Below are 15,912 nucleotides of genomic sequence, written 5' to 3'. Positions count from 1 at the left end.
ACCATGGTGCCTGTTAGGCTTCCTGCTGTCCCTAGCTTTTGCTGCCATCCTGCTCCTGGAAGCCAGTCCTTACAACTTTGCCTGTGGAGCTTCATATGAAGGTGGCTCTTGGGCAGCGATGAAGTCTCTCTCAACTCACACGACTGCTTTCGTGCTGTAATCTATTAAAGATTGTTCCCAACAGTTGCACAGCCAATGACAAAGTGAGGATGGTGTTACTTTTCAACCAGCACAGCTAGATCTAGGACAGCGTGTTTGCAAACAACCGAAAACTAGCCTGTGTACGTCAGCACAACGATGCCTTGACAACCATGGTTTGAGTTTAATGCCCAAAATCTGTAAAATCACTTATATACCATCACTCAAGCTCTGATCTCATTTATTCTGGGATAAACAAGGAGCAACATCTCCTGCAGGCACTGCTTCCAGAGGTTAAAGCTAGTATAAAGAAACGGAGAGTCAAGACCAAAGAATCAATTGGGATGTGTCCTGTGAGCACAAGTACTTAGCAGCAGCTTCTACTCACTGTGAGTTTCTGTTATTAGCAACAATCTGGTCTCAACATCAGCATGAGCTGGGACTCTGGGGTGGCAGAGGGCAGGCTCGCTTCCTGGAATACAGTCAGCATTTCCTGGACTAAAGTCGTACACAAGCCAGAAGTAACTGCTTCCATCTCAATTGAGCTTCTACTCTTTGCTATTAAAAACTGCCTATTTTTGCATTCACTGCAAAGTAAGACTGAACACAATTTTTTTTTATAGAAAAAAAAGTTTATTCTTCTTTAGTTATTGTGCAAGAGACGTTTGGAGAGAGGGATATGGGGAATGGCACTGCAAATCCTGTCACCAAAACTGGCAGGAAGTCAGGTCAATTTATTTTCCCAAATGTCTGGCTTCACATGCCTATGGAAAAAAAATAATCTACTGATCATAAAAACCAAAGAAACAATAATACCAATAACAAAAGCCCTGATCTTCACTCTTGCCTTGAGAACTGCAGAGTCTATACTTCTACCGCTGCGTAGAAGTTTCTCATGCACTGCACACACTGTGTAAAGTGAGTGGGTGAAAGCAGGCAGTAAGACACTGTAGAGCCTGTAGTTCTTGGTGTTATGTCAGCCTGCCATATAAGTGGGATTTTCTACTCCTGATAAAGCTCCAAAATTACACGAATAATGCTGAAGTCTTCTGGCAACCATGGCTGATTAACCACAACCGCTTACTATTTTTGAAGGTTGTTGCTTTTTGCTTTGGAAACAAAGTTGATGATACCAGGATTCGAGGAATTTTCAAAACCACACCCTATGCGAGACTTGTGCATGCTGTTTAGTATTAATTTGCACAGGATGAATGCAATATATTTGATGAACTGGTATAGTTTCTGGGAGCAATTTCTGCCAGCTCCTCCAAATAATCATTTTTTGGACCATTATTTCTCTATTAATAACAGAAAACAACGTACAAATTTACCCTTAGCACAATACACATGACAAAGGACATCTTTGTGTGGGAACTTGTTAAAAAGTTTCTAAGAAGTAGACAGCATCATTCTGATAAACCTGTTGAAGACGCAATGGAGAAGGACACTTGGCTCAGGAGCTGTGACTTAAATATACATACATAAAAATAAATCACTTTGGGTTAAAGATTTTTTTTGGGATCTGTTACTGACTTTTAAGGTTAAATAAAAAGTGTAGGTGTATGTTACAAAGAGATATGGCAAAGTTTTTTATATCTTAACAAGTTTTTTTTTTAATAAATTATCAGCAACTATTTACAGACAGCTGTAGAGGTAAGATGGTCTACCTCTAACAAAAGGTCCTGTTAAACACTCCTGCAGTGCCGCTGCAAAGAGCAGAAGATGGTATGTATAACAATAAAGGAAAGATCTCAAGTTTTCTGTAGGGTCTATACTTCCTACAACAGGACAGGGCAGGGGCATAAATTACCTGTGATACTTCTCAAACTGTTAGTAACTGTTAGTTAGGTTTCACTACCAGAAAAAGCACACGGAAGTAGCTTAATGTTCTATGGAGCTCCCTAATGTAAAATCTTTGTCAACAGGCTCGCCAACCTCATGAGGAAAGCTCTGAAGTAGGCATGATGGGAAGGGAGATCACAACCCACAGTTAAGTAGTAGTGGACAGGGCTCCAAAGTATGGGAACAAAAGAGACCTCAGCAGTAATTAAAAAAAAAATGGCAGAAGGCAGCATAAAGGTACATGCACAAATACATGCTGCATGGAAAGCAAGCATGGGAGAATAATGGGAGAATTATAGTTCTCCATGTGTTCACAGAACTACAACACTGTTGGAATAACCGAGACATGGTGAGCTAGCTTGCATGACTGGAGCACTGTAGCGGATGGGCAGAAGCTCTACAGGAAAGTAATGGAGGGAGGAAGAGAAGAGAGGCTGTGTTCACTGTGAAAGAGTGGCTTGAGTGTATGAAGCTCTGATACAGAGCAGGTGACAGGCTGAGAGTTTGTGGGTCAGGATCCCAGAACAGGCCAGTAGGGATGACAACATGGTTGGAGCATGCTACAGGACACCAGATCAGCGTAAGGAAGTTTTGAGCCCCTTCAAGAAGATAGACATCAATAAAATTAGAGTAAGTCCAGTGGAGGGCTACCAAGATGGTCAGAGCACCTGAACTGCGAGGAGAAGCTGAAAGCACCATACTTGTTCAAGCCTGGAGAAGAGTAGGCTTTGGGAGGGTACCTAACAGCAGCCTTCCTGCACCTACAAGCTGATCATCAAGAAGATGGAGACACGTTCTTCACAGTAGTGCGTGGTGGGGGAACAAGAGATAATGGGCGTAAGTTGAAACAAGAGAGAAGATGAAGGAGGAGTTTCTGATCTCTGGTTATCATTGTCAAACCTTCATGATTCTTTACACATACCAAGTTCACAGTCAATTGAAATGGCTTTCAGCTTTCATAGACAATCAGCATGCAGAAATCATGAAACACACTCCATAGCTTGATGTTCTGAAAAAATTAATACATGGTATTCTTTTTTCTGATTCTTTTTGAGCTTCAGTGTATTTATGACCTCAGTTTTCAAGTTTTCTTTCCAGTCACAAGCAACCTAAAATATATTATTCTTTAGAAATAAGGTTGACATTCTTTTAGAATAATGTGAAGCAGAGCTAAGACATAAAAAAAGAACCCCAAAAATGCAAAAGACATCAAAAGTTCTAAGAAAAAAACCCCAAACCACTGCTAACAGCAGCAGCTTCATTTCAATGCAGCAGTAAACTGAATTGTAGCTTTATCACAAAGTCAACCACCATTAGGAGATGATCAGTTTGCCGGTCTTCTGCCAATTTCAGGAGATAGCTATCTCGGAGAATATTTGTCTGGAGCATTGAGCTCCTGCTGGAGAAGTGAGACTAGCAAAGGCGAACTTCCATCCATCTGGAACTGCTGAAGGATGAACCATCTTTCTTCTGACTATAAAAAGGTACTGATCCAAAATTCCATAGAAAGATGATTAGTTTTTGATTTATCTGCATTCATGCAAACGGGTCTGACTTTGTTAAGCTCTAAATACCAATTATAAAAAAGTCCTTAGCTCTTACATTCTGTGTTAGTAGAGCACTGTTTGTTAAAACTGGATACAAAACAATAGAAAACATTTTGTGCATGATTTGGCCTATTTATCTTCATGCAGTAACACTAGAAAAAGAGTCTGTCCGTCCTGAGAAAGAAAAATGGGCACTGGGAACAGCTCAGCTGGTCTTCAAAGCACTTCTTTATGGATAACTTAAGTGCTGGTGGAAAACCCCCAAAAGAAAAAATAGCAGCTCCTTCACTGTTGAATTCTACCGCTTCTCTTCCATTGTTGTTTGGTCCACAGAGCAATTCTTTGCTTCTGATTTAAGATCTGAAGCAAAAGAAAAAGAAAAGCACACAGGTAAATTATTATGTCTTCTCTTCTAGAAATGGAACTAGTTATACAAGAATACTACAGGCTTTAAATACTAAGAAAGTGTGAAGATGAATTAAGGCATTGTCACATGAGCCAAAACAATCCAATTACAGCAGCTACGTGACCTGTGGTACCTGACAGCCGCTAGCCATTTGACCAAATTATCCGTTTAAGTTAGACACATTCCTCTGCAACTGGAGCAGGTTAAGAACATATATCACTTATTGCCAGACACCTGTTAAGCAGCTGGTAACCTGTGAGGCTGTTCTGAGTCCACAACTTTGGAACACATAACTATGCACTTAAGACACCACTTTTATGCAAAGATTCAGGTCTATAACCTAAGTATCAGCTGTGCACCACACACAGATGTGATGCTGCTGCTATTTCTTCCACACAACAATGCCAGGTGCTTTTGGAGTTTTCTCTTTTGAGGACTGCAAACAGAGCTCTTATTGGACAAGCGAGGAAACCGAAGGCAAAGGTACGTTATAGTGCAGGAAGTTAGAATCCAGCAAGTTCAAGACTACGTGCCCAACCAAACTCACTGCAGCAACATGCATCAACATCTAACCAGGCTGATTTCCAATAAAGCATACACAAGGCCCACTTACACCGGTGTTTCCGTCTTGGTGCACAGAGAGCAATAGCATAAGGGGAACCAACTGGATGTGTCATGGCCCTGTGTCATACAGTCTTTGCTCCTATTTTGATAGCACTACCCCTCCCTTCCACTAGTCTCCAGCTCAGCATCACTCCAACCTAAGATACAATGCCAGGAGGCAGTCTAGGAGAGCAGCATATGGTGACACATGGCACTCATCTCCGTAGATAATGAGAAAAAGAAAGACGTCCCTAGTCTGGTTCTCATAAAGTTCCTGGATAAGCCTGAAGAAATTTTATGATTTGTATCCTTAAAATCCAAGCAGGTTTACTACTATGGATGACTTATGCCAGCTTGATGACAACACTAAAGAACGTGACTGAGAAGCCAGCCTGGAAGGGTGGCGGCTGCTATTTGCTTGTGTCTATGCAGTGAGAGGGCCTGAATATGAAAGTGGTGTTCTCCTCTCATTTTATAGCTGTGGTGTTAAGCACAGGGTTCTGTCTCCCCACAGGTTGCAAACAGCACCAAAACAGCTACACCTGATGCCTTGACACGACATAACAACATAACTATTTCAGATGCTAAACCTTTAAGCATGACGTAATAACACAGTTTAACCAAGTAAGTAGCCCTTGCAGAGCAGCTCAGTCACATAGGCCAGGAATAATGACTGACTTCATTCGGTCTTCAGTATTGCTCCTTGGCAACTAACAGGATCTGACTCAGTTATTACAAGATACCACAGCTTCCTCTCCAGCTATACAGCCCTGTTTCAAGTCTGTTTCCTTGTTTTGTGACAGTTTCATTGGCAGCTTCATCTGTACCAGAGTCAGGTTTCTTATACTGAGTCCTAACTCCCTCCCACCCTTCCACTCATCAACGTTTTCTCACATTCGAAGATTTTTTTTTTTTTTTTTTCTTTTCAATATTGTCTTCAACAAAAATCTGAATGTGATTGCTTGGCTGGTAATTCAAAAGAATCAAACCTGGCAGAATAGAGAACTGTAGCACTAAGGTGCCGCTAGCTTCCACATTCCTGTGCATTTTGAGAATCTTAAAATGGATTATCTGCATCAGTGGTCTACAAAGTGGGGTGTATGCAAGGCAATCCATTGTGGTGCATGAAGAAAATATTTTTACACCGTTAACAAAATTAAAAAATTAAATACTGTTTACTTCATCCTTATATCATCCTTTTTTAATTTCTATCTTTGTACGTGTTTTATAATGTACTACTACTTGAGTATAGTAGCACGTGTATATAATTTATAAATAAATATACATAAATTGGGTGTGTATGTTCAAAATATTTTACTGATGGGGTGCACAATCAAAAAAAAAATTGGAGACCACTGATCTACAACACAAAAAGCAGAAACCAGTACGAAATGCCCATACTTACACCACTTAACTAAGGGCTATACAACAGACAAAACAACATTTTTCTTTTTGAGGACAGGGAAATTGTTTTCAGACTATCTGCAAACTTCATTTCTTACCAAACAAAAATGCTTTGACACACACTGGCTTACAGTACACATTTTTTAAAAGCTTTTTAAATTTTCTTTTAAAAATTTAAGTCAGATACAAAATTTCAAAGCAAGAAGTTTCTAGTGACTCAGTTAATAAGTTTGGAAACAAAAACCTTTCATAGAATATCTCAAGTTAGAAGGGACCCACAAGGATCATCGAGTCCAACTTCCTGCTCCTTGCAGGACTACCGAAAACTAAACCATATGACTAAGAGCGTCATCCAGACACCCCCTGAACTCTGACAGGCTTGGTGCTGTGACCACTTCCCTGGGGAGCCTGTTCTAGTGACTGACCACCCTCTCAGTGAAGAGCCTTTTCCTAGTGTCCAGTCTGAACTTCCCCTGATGCAGCTTCATTCCATTTCCTTGTGTCCTATCGCTGGTCACCAGAGAGAGGAGATCAGCACCTCCCCCTCCCCTGCCCCCACTTGAGGAAGTTGTAAACTGCGATGAGGTCACCCCTTTCATTTCACAAACAGCAAAACAATTTTTTCCACCCGCTCCTTTCTTTCCTCACTCAGTTTACTTGCTATAGCTGACCTAGTTTCACATGCCTCCAAAAACTTTATTTTTTCACCAATGTTTTATTTGTGAAATACTTTTTAGCTGGCTACATTCTTGTAGAAAGCCAGCACTGACAAAGGCTTCAGCTCTGGGAAACCAGCTCATGCCCTCTGCAACTAGGCTCACTCTCAGTTAAACTACGGCTGTTCTACAGCATGCTCAAAGTCCAGCAAAGCTTTATGGGTCAGAAAGTAACCGTTTCGTGCCACACTTATTTCACACGCACATCTCAGCTTGTCCTGCTATCACTGCAACAGTACCCCCCCACACACCCCTTTCCTCATCTCCTGCCCTTTCTTTCCCTTTGAATCCACTGCTGACCCGCATCCCACCCCCTCCAGTATGTCAGCCCAGTGCTTACCAAGGCCCTTTATGATCAGATTTAACCTATTAGTCCAGCAGAAGACCATACAGATTCTTCTGCTGGGTCAGTTTCCTGCTACATGAGGTAGCTAAACTGGCTCACAGAGGGGTGTGATGAACATCAGAGGTGGTCCAAAGAGCACGACCTCCGCTTTTAGTGATAGTAAGGGGCCACATTGGCTCAAGCCATCCCACAAATTATAGTCTACATGGAACAATTTTCACCCATCCACTGGGAAGACAGACCTTGCTACAGTCAGAATAAAGCATGCTTGAACTACGGTAAGTCACAGCAAGTCTCTGCAACTCAGATAAGCTGATTGCCCTCATTAGATTGGATTCAAAGTTCAGCAACAGTTCTCAGTATCATCTTAATCTGTATAGCTTTACAGACACCCCAGCAACGAGAAAGTTTTATTACATATTTACCTACAGTTTTACTTCTGAAAAATCTTACACAACTCCAGTGAAATTCTTTCTAAGCAGGTCATGCGCTTCAACTGTATCCCTTTAGAACTGAGAAATTCATGATTATTGATGGCAGCTCATTTCACTTCTCCATGCTGCCGTTGAATCTGCTAGGTTGGGGAAATTACTTCTACCTCCACCACCTGGCTGTTACAAAGACCAAAGACTCTGAGATATAGTACTATGGTACGGCTTCAACTATTCTGCCTGGAACCTTCCTGTTTCACAGATAGGAACTTTGGATTTTCTACAGATGTGTTCAGCAGGATTTTCTGCAATACTACCAGGTGCTTTGGAAGCCAAACTTGGGAGTGCAGTAATTGCTCTCTTGGCAAGGGCTTGACCTTTTTTGTGTTCTTTGCCAGATTTAGATGTCTCAGTAAGACTTTCACTATACACTAAAGATCAAGGATCTCAGCTGCAAACCTATGATCTTTAATTCTTCTTGAGAATCACAGTGTGAAACTAATTAGTAAAAGGAGCGAAACCAGTTATCATTCCATCGGCTTTCTCTACTCTAGAAAAATTCTACAGAAAGAGTATTCTCGTCTGGATGGATGACAAACCAATGTACGCCCTTGCCTGTGTAGTTTACTAAAGCACAGCCCTTATAACCTTCTGTTACCAGATTTGGGACAGGATTAATCTGAATTTTTATATTCTCCATGTTGATGCACTCCAAGAATCACAGAATCTTCAGAGTTGGAAGGGACCTCTAGAGATCATCTAGTCCAACTCCCCTGCTAAAGCAGGATTGCCTACAGCACATCACTCAGGACTGCATCCAGGCAAGTCTTGAAAGTCTCCAGAGAAGGGGACTCCACAACCTCCCTGGGCAGCCTGTTCCAGTGCTCTGTCACCCTCACCGTAAAGAAGTTTTTCCGTGTATTTGAACAGAACTTCCTATGTTCCAACTTGTGCCCATTGCCCCTCGTCCTGTCACTGGGAACCGTTGAAAAGAGTCTGACACCATGCTCCTTAAACCCACCCTCCTTTAGATACTTGTAAACATTAATAAGGTCTCCCCTCAGCCTTCTCTTCTCCAGGCTAAAGAGTCCCAGCTCTCTCAGCCTTTCCTCATAAGGGAGATGCTCCAGTCCCTCAATCCTCTTTGTTGCCCTACGCGGGACTCTCTCCAGCAGTTCCCTGTCTCTCTTGAACTGGGGAGCCCAAAACTGGACACAGTATTCCAGTTGTGGCCTCACCAGTGCAGAGTAGAGGGGGAGAATGACCTCCCTTGACCTACTGGCCACACTCTTCCCTATGCAGCCCAGGATTCCATTGGCCTTCTTGGCAACAAAGGCACATTGTTGGCTCATGGATAGTTTACTGTCTACCAGGACCCCCAGATCTTTCTCCTCAGAACTACTTCCCAGCAGCTCCACCCCTAACCTATACTGGTGCTTAGCATTCTTCCTCCCCAGGTGGAGGACCTTGCACTTGCTTTTGTTGAACCTCATTAGGTTCTTCTCTGCCCAGCTGTCCAGCCTGTCCAGGTCACGCTGGATGGCAGCACGGCCCTCTGCAGTATCAGCCACCCCTCCCAGTTTGGTATCATGAGTGAACTTGCTGAGGATACACTCTGTCCCATCATCCAGGTCATTAATGAATATACTGAACAAAATTGGACCAAGTATTGACCCCTGGGGGACACCACTGGTTACAGGCCTCCAACTAGACTCTATGCCACTGATCACAACCCTCTGAGTTCTGTCACACAGCCAGCTCTCAATCCACCTCACTGTCACCTCATCTAGCCCATACTTCCTCAGCTTCCTAATGAGGATGTTACGGGAGACAGTGTCAAAAGCCTTGCTAAAGTCAAAGTAGATGACATCTACGGCTCTCCCCTCATCCAGCCAACCCGTTATAACATCATAGAAAGCTATCAGATTGGTCAAGCATGATTTACCCTTGGTAAATCCATGTTGACCACTTCCAATAACTTCCTGTTCCTCAACGTGTTTGGAGACGACATCCAGAATGAGTCGCTCCATTACCTTCCCAGGGACAGAGGTGAGACTAACCGGCCTGTAGTTCCCTGGGTCCTCCTTCTTGCCTTTTTTGAAGATTGGAGTGATGTTAGCCTTCCTCCAGTCCTCAGGCACCTCTCCTGTTCCCCATGACCTTTCAAAGACGATGGAGAGTGGTCTAGCAATAACATCTGCCAGCTCTCTCAGCACTCGCGGGTGCATCCCATAAGGGCCCATGGACTTATGAATGTCCAGCTTGGCCAAGCGGTCTCTGACCCGGTCCTCCTCAACTGAGGGAAAATCTTCCTCTCTCCAGACCTTCCCCCTTGCCTCCAGGGTATGGGATTCGTGAGGGACACCTTTAGCAGTGAAGACCGAAGAAAAGAAGGCATTCAGTAACTCTGCCTTCTCTGTGTCTTCCACCACTAGGGCACCCGTCTCATTCATCAGTGGGCCTACATTTTCCCTAGTCTTTCTATTGATATACGGAAAGAATCTCTTATTGTCTTTAACTGCAGTGGCCAAGCTGAGTTCTGCTTGAGCTTTGGCCCTTCTAATTTTCCCCCTACATAACTTCGTTATATCTTGACAATCCACATAAGTTGCCAACCCCCTTTTCCAGAGAATGTAAGCTTTCCTTTTTTTCCTGAGGTCCAGCTGAAGCTCTCTATTTAGCCAGGCTGGTCTTCTTCCCCATCGGCTTGTTTTTCGAGACATGGGGATGGCCTTCTCCTGTGCTTCTAAGAGCACCTGCTTGAAGTATGACCAGCCTTCCTGGGCACCTTTGCTCTTCAAAACTGCCTCCCAAGGGACACTCTCGACCATGCTCCTAAACAGGCTAAAGTCTGCCCTTCAGAAATCCAAGGTGGCAGTTCTGCTGGCTCCCCGCCTTGCCTCACCAAGAATTGAAAATTCTACCATTTCATGGTCACTGTGCCCAAGACGACCTCCAACCTTTACATCCCCCACAAGACCTTCTCTGTTAACAAACAGTAGGTCCAGTAGGGCACTTCCCCTAGTTGGTTCCTTCACCAGCTGTGTTAGGAAGTTGTCTTCCACACACTCCAGGAACCTCTGGGACTGTTCCCTCTCTGCTGCGTAGTATTTCCAGCAGACATCTGGGAAATTGAAGTCCCCCACAAGAAGCAGCTGTGTGAACTCACAGATGCTCTGGTCTGCACACATACCATAGAAAAAAGACTGAGAGGGCTAAGTATCTTTGGAGATACGTAAATGGAGGCCTGTTATGCCCCCATAGCAAACGCATGTCATGGTTTGGCCTCAGATGGCAACAAAGAACCACGTGCTACTCTCTCGAGCTCCCTCAGCACGGGGAAGAATCAGAAGAAAAAGGCAAAACTCGTGGGTTGAGACAAAGGCAGTTTAACAGAACAGCAAAGGGAACAAGAAAGCAACAACAGTAACAAGGATAGAGGAATATACAAACACAATTACAGAACCTCTGCTCACCAACCAACCCAGGATGATGCCCCAGCCCACTCCAAGCAGCGACTTCCTGCTCCCTCCCCCAGCAGCTCAGAGTGGGCATGGCTCACATGGGATGGAATACCTGTGTCCCTACTGGAACCTGGGGAGAATCAACCCTGTCCCCACCAGAACCAGGACAACACAGCACACAGAACCGATGACTACAGTGTAAAGGTTATAACTAGTTCATGGAATATGAAACAACTGTAGAGAAACATTGTGTTTTTGCAGCTTGAATTTCACTAATATCCATAAATTGTAGTGTCGATGAATATTCACCCATACAGCATAATAACCAGTTTTCTCATTCCATGTGTCACTCCCTAGGCCCACTCGTCTGTTTATTTAGAAGAGCTTTCCCATCACGTCCATGTAGGTTTAAAAAACAACAACAAACCACAAGAATAAAAAAACAAAACACATATTAAGTAAACTCTGCATTCTTTGTGACCAAAGAAGACAGAGCTGCATACCGAAGCAATAAAAAAACCCTTCAGTGTTACACAATATCTCTCTACTTTGATATGATGTTCAACAACATTCATAATTAACAAGGTAGAACTGCAGTTCAGAAATCTACTGACACCTTAGCCACTATAAGCCTTTATCACTTGTTAAGGCATGGAATAAAGTAAAAATGCAAGCATAAGCAAGAGGTGTGTTATTAATGAAGATTAGTAACCCTTAATCCTACAGTTTTAAACTGGCTAAACTGGCCAGCGTTCTAAATACTTCCAGCACAAGCACACGATTCTCTAGCACACATCACACACGCATGTGCCCACCATACATGCACCCCCTGCATCCATGGGTCAGGGTTATACACAGCCTGGACCAGCACTGCTACTGCCAGCCTCTGTGACAGTCTGCATACTCTCCTGAGACACAGGGAGCTTTCCCTTCACATACCTTCTTTACTGCAGCTGGAAGAGTTGCTCAGGCGCTTCTCATTTCCACCTTCTGCACCCCGGGTCACTTCTGCAAGGACAACAGGCGATATTCACTCCCAGCCCATATATATCAAGAGTAATCTGACTGAGAGCTGGGCCATTTGTTCAGCATCAATAATAGCCCTGATCAACAACCCCTGCCCCCCCGGGGCCATCATGCAACACCTCCCCTCTCTCCTCCATACCAGACTCCATACACTGTCCTTACGCTCCCTCCCAGGCCGTGCAAAGGCCAAGCACAGAAGGCACTGAGCGCTCATAGTGTCACCGTAACTTCACACCAAGAAGCTTTAGGCAAAAGTCACAATGAACAAAGACTGCTCCAGAGCACAGGCACTTACCTCCCTCATTTACGCCATCGTCATCTGCATGCTTGTCCAGCAAGCTGCTGTTGTCCTCCTTAGAGATGTCTGAAGAGAGATCAGAAGACAACTACAGTCCCCTGCCTTGCTCAGCTTCAAGGTACTGGCCATTGCATAAAAGTGAGTTGCTAGCTACAACTCAACATACTGCCATCAGCTAACACCACAAAGCCAACACCTTTCCCCCAAGACAGCTCTCCACCACAGAACAGGCACTCACCTCCCTCGGTTACACCATGGTCATCTGCACACTTGGACATCGGGGTGCTGTTCTGCTTGGTAGAGAGCTCTGAAAAGAGATCACAGGGTAGCTACATCCCACTGCATAACTTCACAGTGGTATCAGTCATTACTTAGAGATGAGTCACCAGCTACAATTCATAAGAATTGTAATAATCATTCAGGTTTGCCCTGGGGGGGAATCCAGGAGGTCTATAACCCAACCCCTCCTCAATGAAAGGTCAACATTCATTTCCAGGTTGCTCCTGGAACATTCCAGAGGTTGCTCAAGAATTTCTCCAGTCAGGTCTTAACACCCTCCAAGGGTAGAGACTCCATGACAACTCCATGCAGCCTGTCCTAGTGATTAGTCATACTTAAAAGGCAGAAATCTTTTTTTTTTATATATCCACACAGAATCTCCCCTGCTTCAATTTAGGACCATCACCTTGATATCCCACTATACACCTAAGTAAACAGCCTGGCTTGGTCTTCTTATCAATATCCTCACAGGTATTAGCAGCTGCTGTTATGTACCCTGAAAGCCTGCTCTTCTCTGGACTTGAACAAGCCCAGTTTCTTCAGCGTCTCCACAGATGAATTGTGCTCCAGCCTCTGACCACATTGGTGGCACTCTGCTGAACTTGCTCAAATTTATCAGCACTTTTCCAGCACTGGGTGTCCACAAACTAGTTGTAATACTCTACACATCATTTAACAAGTGCCAGGTAACGGAAAATAACTACTTGCTTCAATGTACTGGCTTAAGGACTCCTTGAAACATTCTAGGATGCTATCAGCTGCCTTTGCTGCCAGGGAGTGCTGTTGACTAATACTGTACTGTCCATAAGGACTCCCACGTACCTTTCAGCAGAGCTGCTCCCCTGCCAGTCAGTCCCTATTCTGCACCAGTGCAAGAATCACAGAATCACAGAATCTTAGTGGTTGGAAGGGACCTCTGAGATCATCGAGTCCAACCACAAAAAAAAAACCCACCAAAAAAACAAAAACAAAACAAAACAAAAAACCAAAAAGACAAAACAAACCACACCAACACCCACCTACTAAACTCCACACCCACCCCACAACCCCACACACAACACCCCACCACAAACAATAATCTTGGGCACTAGAGCATGCCCTGAAGAGCCATGTCTACACGTTTCTTAAATACCTCCAGGGATGGTGACTCCACCACCTCCCTGGGCAGGCCGTTCCAGTGCCTGACCACTCTTTCAGTAAAGTAATTCTTCCTAATATCTAATCTAAATCTCCCTTGCCACAGCTTCATACCATTTCCTCTGGTCCTGTCGTTATTCCCTTGGGAGAAGAGCCCAACCCCTGCCTCTCTACAGTTTCCTTTCAGGTAGTTGTAGAGGGCAATGAGGTCTCCCCTCAGCCTCCTCTTCTCCAAACTAAACATGCCCAGCTCCCTCAGCCTCTCCTCATAGGACTTGTTCTCCAGACCCCTCACCAGCTTGGTGGCTCTCCTCTGGACACGCTCCAGCACTTCAATGTCTTTCCTGTAGGGAGGGGCCCAAAACTGAACACAGTACTCGAGGTGAGGCCTCACCAGTGCCGAGTACAGAGGCACGATCACTTCCCTACTCCTGCTGGCCACGCTATTCCTGATACAAGCCAGGATGTCATTGGCCCTCTTGGCCACCTGGGCACACTGCTGGCTCATGTTAAGCCGGCTGTCCACCAGCACCCCCAGGTCCTTTTCTGCCGGGCAGCTTTCGAGCCACTCTTCCCCAAGCCTGTAGCGTTGCCCGGGGTTGTTGTGACCAAAATGAAGGACCCGGCACTTGGCCTTATTAAACCTCATCCCATTGGCCTTGGCCCATTGATCCAACCTGTCCAGGTCCCTCTGTAGAGCCTTCCTACCCTCAAGCAGATCAACACTCCCACCTAGTTTGGTGTCATCCGCAAACTTACTGAGGGTGCATTCAATCCCCTTGTCTAGATCATCAATAAAGATATTGAACAAGACTGGCCCCAAAACTGAGCCCTGGGGGACACCACTGGTGACCGGCCGCCAACCAGATTTTGCTCCATTAATCACAACTCACTGGGCACGGCGATCCAGCCAGTTTTTTATCCAGCGGAGGGTACACTTGTCTATGCCATGATTCTCCAGTTTCTCCAGGAGAATGCCGTGGGGGACGGTGTCGAAGGCCTTACCAAAGTCCAGGTAGACAACATCCACAGCCTTCCCCTCATCGAGAAAGCGGGTCACATGGTCATAGAAAGAGATCAAGTTGGTCAGGCAGGACCTCCCTTTCATAAACCCATGCTGGCTGGCCCTGATCCCTTGGCTGCCCTGCACTTGCCTTGAGAGCTCACTCAGGATGATCCTCTCCATGATCTTTCCCGGTACAGAGGTCAGGCTGACAGGCCTGTAGTTTCCGGGATCCTCCTTCCAGCCCTTCTTGTAGATGGGCGTCACATTGGCCACCCTCCAGTCATCCGGCACCTCTCCTGTTGACCAGGATTGTTGATAGATAACGGAGAGAGGCTTGGTGAGCTCTCCTGCCAGCTCCCTGAGAACCTTTGGGTGAATCCCGTCCGGCCCCATAGACTTATGCGTGTCCAGGTGCATAAGCAAATCATTAACTACTTCCTCCTGGATTACAGGGGGGTTGTCCTGTTCTCCATTCTTATCTTCCAGCCCAAGAAGCTGAACACCCTGGGGGTAGCTGGTCTGACTATTAAAGACAGAGGCAAAGAAGGCATTAAGTATCTCAGCCTTCTCCTCGTCCTTGGTTGCAAGGTTTCCCCCCGCATCCAGTAAGGGATGGACATTCTCTGTCACTCTCTTTTTGTTGATATATTTATAGAAACTTTTTTGTTGTCCCTTATGTTAATTGCCAGGTTGAGTTCCAGCCGGGCTTTTGCCTTCCTGATTTTTTCTCTGTATGACCTAACACGATCTCTGTACTCCTCCTGAGTTGCCTGTCCCCTCTTCCAAAGGTGGTAAACCTTCCTTTTTTCCTTAAGTCCCATCAAGAGCTCTTTGTTCATCCAGGCCAGCCATTTTCCCCGCCCTTTAATTTTGCGCCTCATGGGGACAGCCTGCTCCTGGGCCTTTAGGATTTCCCTCTTGAAGAGCGTCCAGCCTTCCTGGGCTCCTTTGTCTCTCAGGACTACCTCCCACGGGACTCTCCCAACCAGGGTTCTGAACAGGCTAAAGTCTGCGCACCGGAAGTCCAAGATGGAGGTTTTGTTAACCCCCTTCCTTACCTCACTATGGATGGAAAACTTAACCATTTCATGGTCACTAAGCCCAAGACAGCCTCCGACCTCCACGTCCCCCACTAGCCCTTCTTTGTTCGTGAACAGTAGGTCTAGCAAGGCACCTCCCCTGGTAGGCTCACCTACCATTTGTGTCAGGAAGTTATCCTCCATACACTCGAGGAACCTCCTAGCCTGCCTGCTCTCTGCTGTGTTATAT

The 15,912-nt window shown here is 45.1% G+C and overlaps 1 protein-coding gene across 2 annotated transcripts in view; it reads right to left on the bottom strand.

The window, feature by feature from the left end:
- Positions 1-757: 757 nt before the first annotated feature.
- Positions 758-15,912, bottom strand: part of CD58 (CD58 molecule) — a 37,344-nt gene continuing 22,189 nt past the window's right edge. The window contains exons 7-11 of one of the 2 annotated variants that reach the window (XR_012588233.1): positions 12,460-12,528; positions 12,219-12,287; positions 11,837-11,905; positions 2,903-3,887; positions 758-902 (exon numbers count right to left, since the gene is read on the bottom strand). Coding sequence is in view for 1 of the 2 variants with exons in the window: in XM_074593948.1 (XP_074450049.1) it covers positions 3,826-3,887; positions 11,837-11,905; positions 12,219-12,287; positions 12,460-12,528 (269 nt within the window). In the remaining variant the exon portion in view is untranslated. Of the gene's footprint in view, positions 3,888-11,836; positions 11,906-12,218; positions 12,288-12,459; positions 12,529-15,912 lie in introns of both variants that reach the window. The other variant, XM_074593948.1, reaches the window with a different exon arrangement.

The sequence above is a fragment of the Larus michahellis genome, chromosome 1 (genome assembly GCF_964199755.1).
Source record: "Larus michahellis chromosome 1, bLarMic1.1, whole genome shotgun sequence".
NCBI lineage: Eukaryota > Metazoa > Chordata > Aves > Charadriiformes > Laridae > Larus > Larus michahellis.
Note: the sequence above shows the minus strand (reverse complement) of the source record. Positions and strands in the feature narration are given on the sequence as shown.